At 35.1% G+C, this 8,980-nt stretch overlaps 1 protein-coding gene across 1 annotated transcript; it reads right to left on the minus strand.

The window, feature by feature from the left end:
• On the minus strand, window positions 332–6,939 carry LOC18786526 (chlorophyll(ide) b reductase NOL, chloroplastic). The gene is made up of 13 exons (XM_007218740.2): window positions 6,576–6,939; window positions 6,392–6,460; window positions 5,188–5,249; window positions 4,911–4,997; window positions 3,849–3,916; window positions 3,697–3,745; window positions 3,536–3,621; window positions 2,665–2,722; window positions 2,231–2,281; window positions 1,327–1,377; window positions 1,208–1,249; window positions 639–749; window positions 332–509 (listed from the first exon to the last, which is right to left on the minus strand). Exons 1-13 carry the CDS (start codon window positions 6,850–6,852, stop codon window positions 462–464), a joined length of 1,059 nt encoding a protein of 352 aa, XP_007218802.2. The 5' UTR covers window positions 6,853–6,939; the 3' UTR covers window positions 332–461.

The raw sequence follows: 8,980 nt of genomic DNA on the forward strand, positions 1-8,980 counted from the left end.
GAACAAGAAAGAAAAAGTGGAACTAAATATTGACGGTCAACATTTGTGCAATTGATGCTGCTGTTGGATTTTGAAAGCAAATGCCAGATTTTTCAGTCCCACATTGGAAAACTTTTTTATAGGCTAAGCAAAGCTCCTTTATCCTTTGGTATAAGAATGACTTGGATTATAAGTGGCAGGCTTGTTAGACTTTGGCTATAAAATTTGTCATTTCGTGCCCTTAAACCACAAAGGCAAATTTTTTGGTCCCTATAGTTTATCAATTCTTCCACTTTCGTCCTTTGGTTTGCCAAAAAAAAAAGTAATTTATCCAAGTGCAGCCAGCTCCACAAAAACAGCAGTAAAGCAAAATATACATGAAATCAAAATATTCTCAACAGATTTGAAAATAATGTTGCATTGAGAATTGGTAATTTACATGCAAAAAAATGACAGATAAAAAGATTACATTATAAACATATTCAATCTTCAAGAACATATCTGTTTCTTCTTGCACCGAAAGCAAATCTCTGCGGATTAAAAGGACAAAAAATAAAAATAAAAATGGTCAGCACATGTTTTCAAATAAAAATGCTATAATAATGACATTAAGAAGTTTGGGTCTTTTTTTATTTATTTAAAATGTTCGTTCACTTAACTGAAAATATCTGGGAGTAGGCTTTTATCCCAGTAAGGAAACGAATGTATGTAGGCTTCATTGATCCATTGGCAGGAACGGATCTTATATTTGGAACAAGATACTCCGCTACCTGTGACACCCATGTAGAATTCACAAACAAGATCGAAGGAAACAAATACGATTATATAATCCACCAAAAATGGATATCGAGAAAAGAAAAAAGTTAATGCATTTTGCGCAGACCTTCAACATGCATGCACATACATGTGTGTGTGTGTGTGCGCGCCCATGCGTGTTTGTATCTTTTGGCAGATTACTCTCAGACCAAATGGGATTTGAATTCACTACTTTATATTCCATCCATTCATACCCAGAGACCAAATTTCTTTTCACTCAAAGGCCCATCACTTTTCTATGTGTATCGGTATATCACTTACCTTTTAAACCATATGACATACAGGTAAATCATAATCTTGGTAATTTTAGAACCAGAAAAGATCAAATGGATTGTGAATAACCACTAATCAACATAGGCATCATAGAGTAACTCATACATAAAAAATTATTGGATTATGAATGAATTCTTACCACTTCAGGTGGTTCTGCCAAAACATTAATGAAAAACTTCGCCTGTATAAAACATGTTCGATTAATTAATAAGAAGCATGCAGAAGATGACTGAAAAAAGTCTACGAGCCGTATACAACCTGCTTCGTAGTTGCACCTGACATGAGAAGATCAGTTGTAACCATTCCTGGCTGCAACACCAGAAATTGGCTTCAGTAAGAAGCAAAAAGGAAATATTTTCATAACAAAAGACATTATATGAACATCTCTCCAGAATAACTACATAAGCTATTGTACTTGTTCATTACAAGAGTAGTTAACCAGGGAACAGTATAAATAAAGGGGCAAGATTAGGTGATACTGAGATATATACATAACATAACCATACACAAAGTAGGTATTAAATGGGAAGAATCGTAGATTTAATTCCATGATTAAAAAGAATCACACAGAAGATGGTGCAAACTAAAGAAAAGCATGATGATATGACTGCCATCAAATTGATATAGTTTTGGAAACCATTTAGTTACACTATCACCCTTTTTGCAGTTGTAAACTACAACTATAATACATTAGAAACTAATCTCATATTATCTTATTAAGTAATGTAATATATTGAAGATTTTAATTCATTGTTGAAATGATAATAATAATTAAAATATAATTATTATTATTATCACTATTCCTATTATTAGTATTGTTATTATTATTTACATGGTTACTTGAAAGGTCAAATCACCATTTTCTTAGACATGTATTTTTATTGCAAGTGAACAAAAGAATCAACAAGGTTAACCTAATCCAGTTAAAAACTTCCACCACTTTTATAATGACACAAAGAGCATCTAATATTGAAGTAAGCTGATGACACATTAAGCTGAATAGAGGATACAATCAATGCATACATGATAGTACAATATTAGTAACATGAAGTTTCAATCTTGCAAGTGGAACATGTAAGTGTTCAGAAATTAGGTTTTTCTTTTTTGAGAAAAAAAACGGAACAAAAGAGAAAAAAAGAGCACCGAGTATGGAATAACATACCGACAAGTTATGCATTGCGACATTTTTGACATCCTGCATCTGCAGTTCAGCCTGCAAAAGTTTTAAGAGTTACATATTATGTAGGTAAAGTTAGTTATTCGTCCCAAAAAAAGAAGGTAAAGTTAGCTGGGAGCAGATTTGGATATATGATGACATAAAAAAACAACAATTAATCGTTCAAATGGTGCCGGCATTCACAAGAATCCAAACATGTGACATGGCTGAGAGTTTTAAAATCCAACCTAAACTATATTTATTTCATTTTTTAAAATAATCATACAGTAGTTACTGTGATGGGTGGGAAGAAGCCCCTATAGGACCTAGGTAAACACTGCATTGTCAAGGGAAAGCAAGAACATCAATGATAACGAAGAAAATAGAACTTGTGATCTCATAGTTTAACAGCCTGTAATAATCAAAACAAGTCGAGATACCTGCAATGATTTTGTTAAATGCACCGCACTACGCTTTGTTGCCCCGTATGCAGCAAACCTACAGACATAAACAAAAAGAAAGAAAGAGCCATCATGCTACACTGATCCAGAGATTGCATTTTTACAGATTCATCTCACGTGGCGTACAAGATGGTGACATAATAATATAATCGTACTTCAACTACACAGTGATAACCATGACCTCTGTTCTTTAGTTTAAAATGATGCATATAAGGTTTACGGAAGACCTAGTCTAATCACCAGAAGTTTCAGTGCCAGTGGTTGGGTGGTTATATGGCGGTGCCAGTAAAGGTATTGCAGCTCCAAATGTAATGGCCATGGTAGAGGAAGGCAGCATGTGTGGTGGCTAGAGGGAGTCATGGTACCAGAATGGAGGTCAGAATGCTGACAGGAAGGTGGTATTGATGAAGCTAGGGGTGGTGGTGTTCTAGTGATGTTGGAGGAAACACGTGTGCATGACAGTATAAGGGTAAGATCCGTATTTTTCCATTTAAGAAATAAATTAAAATAAGGAAATTTTAGTTCTATGCTGAAATTAAAAAGAATTTGGTTCCTCTCGATTCACTATTCTATGGAGAGAATACCACTTGGCCAGTCAGGTCGGACTCAGTGGATAATCAATGGTAACTCAGATCCAGGGTTGGACGATCTTGCTAAAGATTCCGTTTAAGTAGTTTCAATGTTGTCCACTTTTATGTGGCCCAGATAACCTCCATAACTTGTTTCCACTCTGTAATGGATATGGTTGTCTAGACAAGATGGGAAAGAAGCAGCATTGCACAAATCATATGAACCAAAGTTTTCTACCTAAATATGGATGTATAAAAGATAGGAGAAACTGATATAGCACCTCGGGGTTGGTCTTCCGTCAGAACCAGCTCCATCAATGTTGAAAATATGACCACCTCGAGGCTGGTTTAACATCATCTTTATTGCCTAAACAAATAAACAGAATCATGCACAAGAATCATCTTATATACAAGCCACTTAAAAACAAAGGGAATTTTCTACCTCACGGCAACATAACATCAAACCAAGCGCATTCGTAGTCACAACTTCACTGCACGCATTGTGTCAAAATTGTGAACAACCAAAAGGATTACAAATATGGTCGAGAAAAGTTTAACTGTAAAACAAAAGGAATGAGGGCAAGCAATAATCACATGAGATCTTCATCTGAAGCCTCTGACAGTGGTTTAAAGCTATATGCATTTGATCCTGCATTATTAATCTGCATCATTCTCACCATATGGTACATAGAATTAAATATTCCTCAAAATATCACGATCAAATATTTTTCATGAAGAGAAAAGTAAGAATTGACTGCATAACTGCACACCAATTTATAGTACAACATGAATTGATTGGGAGGAAGGGAGAGAGGGAAGAAATGAGGAAAAGAAGGACCGCTATTGTTGGGAAAATATTAATAATTATGACAGAAAATGGAAACCCCAGCATCAAATTATCCCACTAACTGGGATCTATAAAATTAGAACAGTTTCTTACAATCCAATCGTGATGCAGACAATATAACTTCAAAATCATCCAGAAGAGGAGGAATACATTTTTTTGCATTAAACTGGACTTTAGAATTGTGAATCTTTAATTTCTGGTTCAATTCAGCATGAGAAGAAACTGAATTTTTAAGAATATGCAAATGACTAATTTAAGAATTATCACTAACAGTCTTGCATACATCTAATTCTTCCGAGACCCTGCAAATGCGGAAGCTTTGTACACATGGCCACCCATTAATTTGTCTTGTCGCTGTTTTAAAATTTGCCATTGCAATGCTAGCCGAGTTAACAATACAAATGTATTTAGATTTACACTGGGCCTATTTATGATTCTTCATAGGTATACTATTTACATTTTCCTTTATAGTCAAATATAGTGATCAGGCTAATTGGACATCACTCAGTGAGCAATATTGTCTTAAAGGATTGCATCATTATCAGAGATATATGCAAAAGCAACACTATCTAGCTAGGAGTCACTTGGAAGACCGAGTTTATATTATTAATTAATTGGAACAGCTAGCCCAGTCTTGATTTTTAGTAAATATTCTTAAACAGCTGTAAACAAATACAGAAAACATTAAATGTTGTGGGTGACAAAGACAAAGATGTGACATTCAAAAAGAAACCAAGTCCTTCACATCCCACCCTTCAAAAAACATCAATCGCCTGTGTGTGATAAAGAAAAGGATCTGAAGTTAATACCCATATATCAATGTATTTCAGTTCTTTCTGTGCGAAAGAAACTAAGTCTTTCACATCCTGCCCTTCTCTAACATCACATGTAGTACCCTGTAAAGGAAGAAGTGAAAAATGAGTTAGAACCAACAACATGAAGTATGTAAAACTCCAGAATTAAAATACAAGAAAAACTATCGCATATACACACATGCAAACAAGTGTGCATGCACGCACACATACACATATCAGGATGAAAAATATTTTAATAATTAAAATATAAAAAAAGTCTTAAAGGAGGTACCCACACTCGCTGCTCCCCAAAATCTTCCCTAAGGCTCTGGACAGCAGATTTAACCCGCTCAGCTAGGGATCAAAGTTTCAAAAAAGGAAAAAGGTAACAATTTGGTACTTCAAAAATAAACTTGAAATACATTCTGAGTCACAACTTCCATCAGCCAATAGGTTTTTATACATAACAAACATCGAATGAGGTATATTCATTAAGAAAGTAAAACAGCTAGTAAAATTGCAACTTAATATCAAATGAAAAAGTCTGCATAATAGAAATCTTTTATTAATTGCATAATAAACATGTCCAAACTACACACTCTAAATTGCTTAAATGTGATTTCCATTTTTACAAAATTACTTGTGCATGGTTTTCACACAGAATTTGTTGCCTTTACAAAGCCCTTCAAAGACTCACTATGCAGAATTGTGCACCTAGTGTGAAAAGCACAAAAAGCGTAGCTTGTTGCAGATTCCAAAGAATGGCAGCATATATAAATAAGGGCATGTTTGGCAGTAGTTTTCAATGCTTAACAAAAATGCTTTCAGCAACAGTGCTTTTGAGAAGAAGTGATTCATTAATAAGAAATTTATGTGAAGTCTGATTCGGACCAATTTAACATTGTTTAAGAAAACTGTAAGAGTATTTTTTTGAACATTGAACAATGGGAAATAGATTGAAATTACAGCCAGAATTACACAAAAGAAAGTGTAATTTGACCTTACATTTCTAGAGTCCATGTAATTCACAGTGTAATGGTTGCATATAAACACCACGGGACAAATTTTATTCCAAGGAAACCTCTAGGGGCGAAAGACTCTTTTACTTTAGTACTGTGTTTTGAAGAACTTGTTGCTTAGTTGTCCAAACCTAGGGTGCCAAGAAAGCAACCCAAACCAAATCCCCTTCTCATGCATGGTTTCTCACACATGTACATTACTAACTTTGGACCCATGTTGCATCACTATAAATCCGTAGGAAATGGCTATTTTTAAGGCATACTATTCTGAAACTGTATCCAAAATTGCTTTCAGATCCTACATTGGAAGAGACCGCTTTCTTAAAACCGGTACACATTATGAAATTTATAGATCATCAACACTTGCATATATGATAAAGAAACATCACACACACTTGACCACAAAATTTTTGACAATGAAGCAAAGAAATCATATGCCGAGGAAATTCAGAATAGGCGCGTTGAGTCAGAAGATACCTGATCTTGAGCAAATTATGACGTTATCCCCTGCTTTTAGAAACTCTTTGGCTAGAGCATATCCTATACCTGAAATAAAGATAAGGGAAAACCAGAGGCATATAAGTAGAACACAACCCAAAACATAAAACCCATAAAATCATATTTGTGAGAAGAAAAAAAAAAACGAAAGAATGGCGGCGACCTTTCGTTGAACCTGTAATGAGCACATTGTAAGGAGGAACCATGGGCTCTCTTCCATTCCCAGAGGCTTCTGCTCTTACCAATGAAGCATTCAAAACCCAAGTGCCAGAGCTACTCAGGCAAAGAGGGTTTTGGCGGGAACTAACGGTCTGTAAACAGCAACGGTCGAATTTACAGAAATTTGGGTGCGGGTCGAGCCGAGGGAAGTAGGTGTGATGGGTTTTGGAGAAGAGCAAAGGAGAAAGAGAAGGGGAAGAAATGGAAGTGGTGACTGCCATTAGAGGGATAGTGAGGACCGAGGAGGCTAAGACATTAATGAATGAGAGGATATAAGGGATGGATAAATTTGTGTGGCACTTGGCATTTTCCAAGGATCATCTATTTGCTTTCTTCTAGGCACAGCATAAAATTCTTGTAAGTTTCCATTTTTGGCCTTAAGTTCTAAAAAATACAACAGAAAAATAGAAAAATGCAAACAAATAGTATTAATATACTTGTGATATTTGTGGTGAAAAAAGAGTATATTATTATTATTATAAAGGAAACCAAAAAGTGTTCTTTTGGATTAGATTTATTTACATTGATATCCCTGTAGTTTATGGTGTTTTCATAAAACCCCTTTAGATTTCAGAAATTACACTACCACCCCTTGAGAATTCAAATTGCTTTCAAAAACCCTTATTTTTTATTTTTTATTTATTTAAATAATTTAAAACCTCAAATGGTGTTAATGAGTTTTGTAAAAATACAAAAAATAATATGAGATGCTAGTTTAAACGGGTCAATGAATTATTACCGTATGTGCATTCTTAACGTGATATAAACATTAGTAAATTTACCACTTTTACTTCACTTTGTATTAAAATGCCGCCAAGCTTTGTAAAGCAAGCTTGTTACCTGAGTGGGGGGCTTTGAGGTGATGGAATATTGGCTCAGTATTAGCTGGTCGGGTTCAGGTTGGCTATCTACTGGCCCGCCCATTCCAAGCCAGAAGTTGAACCTTGTGGCTCGAGCTTGGTGAGGGCCATATACATGAAGAAGACTTGCGAGAGAAAGAAGGAAGGAAAAAAAAAAAACGTGTTTTTTTGTTGTTGTTGAGAAAATGGATTTCATTAACACATCAAGATCACAATACAAGGTGTGACAACGTGCACACAAGGTGGTCTCATTAAAACCCTTCTGAGAAAAAATCAAAGGGAAAAAACCTCTGAGGAGAAAAGAATATCACGCGCCATAAACTACAAAAGAGTCAAACAAAACTAGAACTGGTAGGACAATTATCATAGAGATAGTCCCATAACCATAGGGGTGGCACATTGTTGAACCAAAAAAATTAACAAAAAAATTTGGATTGTGTTTGTCTAAGCCCACGTTCAACACGCTTATCTAATATAGATGATTAAGTGCTTCAAAAAAAATAAAAATAAGTAAAGCTAATTATCCAATGGGTAAATTACTCAACTAGTCCTCAAACTCATACCCGATTTATATTTTGTTCCTTCAATTAAATTATTCATTCAAATGGTCCATTAACTCTTTATTATTCGTCAAATTGGTCCTATCGTAACATTTTCTATCAAATAAAATCATGTGAGGAGCACATGCTATATTGTTAAGGGTAAGTTGGACTTTTGATAGGTTAATAAATAAGAATAAGTTTTTTAGAATTAAAAAAAACCTGCAGTGCCATCTCTCCTCCCATTCCCCTTTGTCTCCCCATTCCCTCTCCCCTCTTCCCCTTATCTCCCCTCTGCCTTCTATACTCCAATTCCCCTTTGTCTCCTCATTCCCTCTCTCCTTCTATACTCTCTGTGCTCTCCCATTTCGTTCTGTTCTAGAGAAGGGCTTCATCTCACCGTTTCTATCTTGTTGGTTTTTAAAAAAAATAATCGACTCTGTCTCTTGGGGAGAAAACTTGGGCTTGGACTTGGAATTCTGAGAATTTAGTGTCGTCTACATCAGTAGAAGGCAAGATCGAAAAAGCTTCGGACAATCCAATTCGGTGTCCAGTCCCAAGACCAAGAAATCCCGTCGAATCTTATATTAGGTTGTGTGGTTGTGGAAGAAATGTAGAATTAAATTTCATATTTTGGTGTCATTCTTGGATGCAATGACTGCCTAGAGAAAATGAAAAATTTGTGTTTGTTGATTTACATTGGATTGATGGGGAGGGTTGCAGAAATGGAGGGGGGGCGGGTTATGGTGGTTTTTTTTCATTTATTTATTATTTATTGGTTTTTTGATTATTGGGCATTTCAGTTTTTAAATTTTCTGATTTTTATAGTATTTTATAGGCTTATCCTATAGAGTTTAATTAAGTTATTAACATTTTAGTATAAACGGACGATTTTAACTCTCAACTTAACGGTAATATTGACGGAATTAGAAGGTAGGACCAATTCGACG

This window comes from Prunus persica, chromosome G2, assembly GCF_000346465.2.
Source record: "Prunus persica cultivar Lovell chromosome G2, Prunus_persica_NCBIv2, whole genome shotgun sequence".
Taxonomy (NCBI): Eukaryota; Viridiplantae; Streptophyta; class Magnoliopsida; order Rosales; family Rosaceae; genus Prunus; species Prunus persica.

Bases quoted from the DNA above. Each gene is read 5' to 3' on its own strand.
- LOC18786526 (XM_007218740.2), bottom strand. From the start codon at position 6,852: ATGGCAGTCACCACTTCCATTTCTTCCCCTTCTCTTTCTCCTTTGCTC. The intron at 2,723-3,535 runs GTGCTATATCAG...TTATGTCTGTAG, and splicing joins GACGGAAGACCAACCCCGAG to GTTTGCTGCATACGGGGCAA. The intron at 750-1,207 runs GTAAGAATTCAT...TGGGTGTCACAG, and splicing joins TGGCAGAACCACCTGAAGTG to GTAGCGGAGTATCTTGTTCC.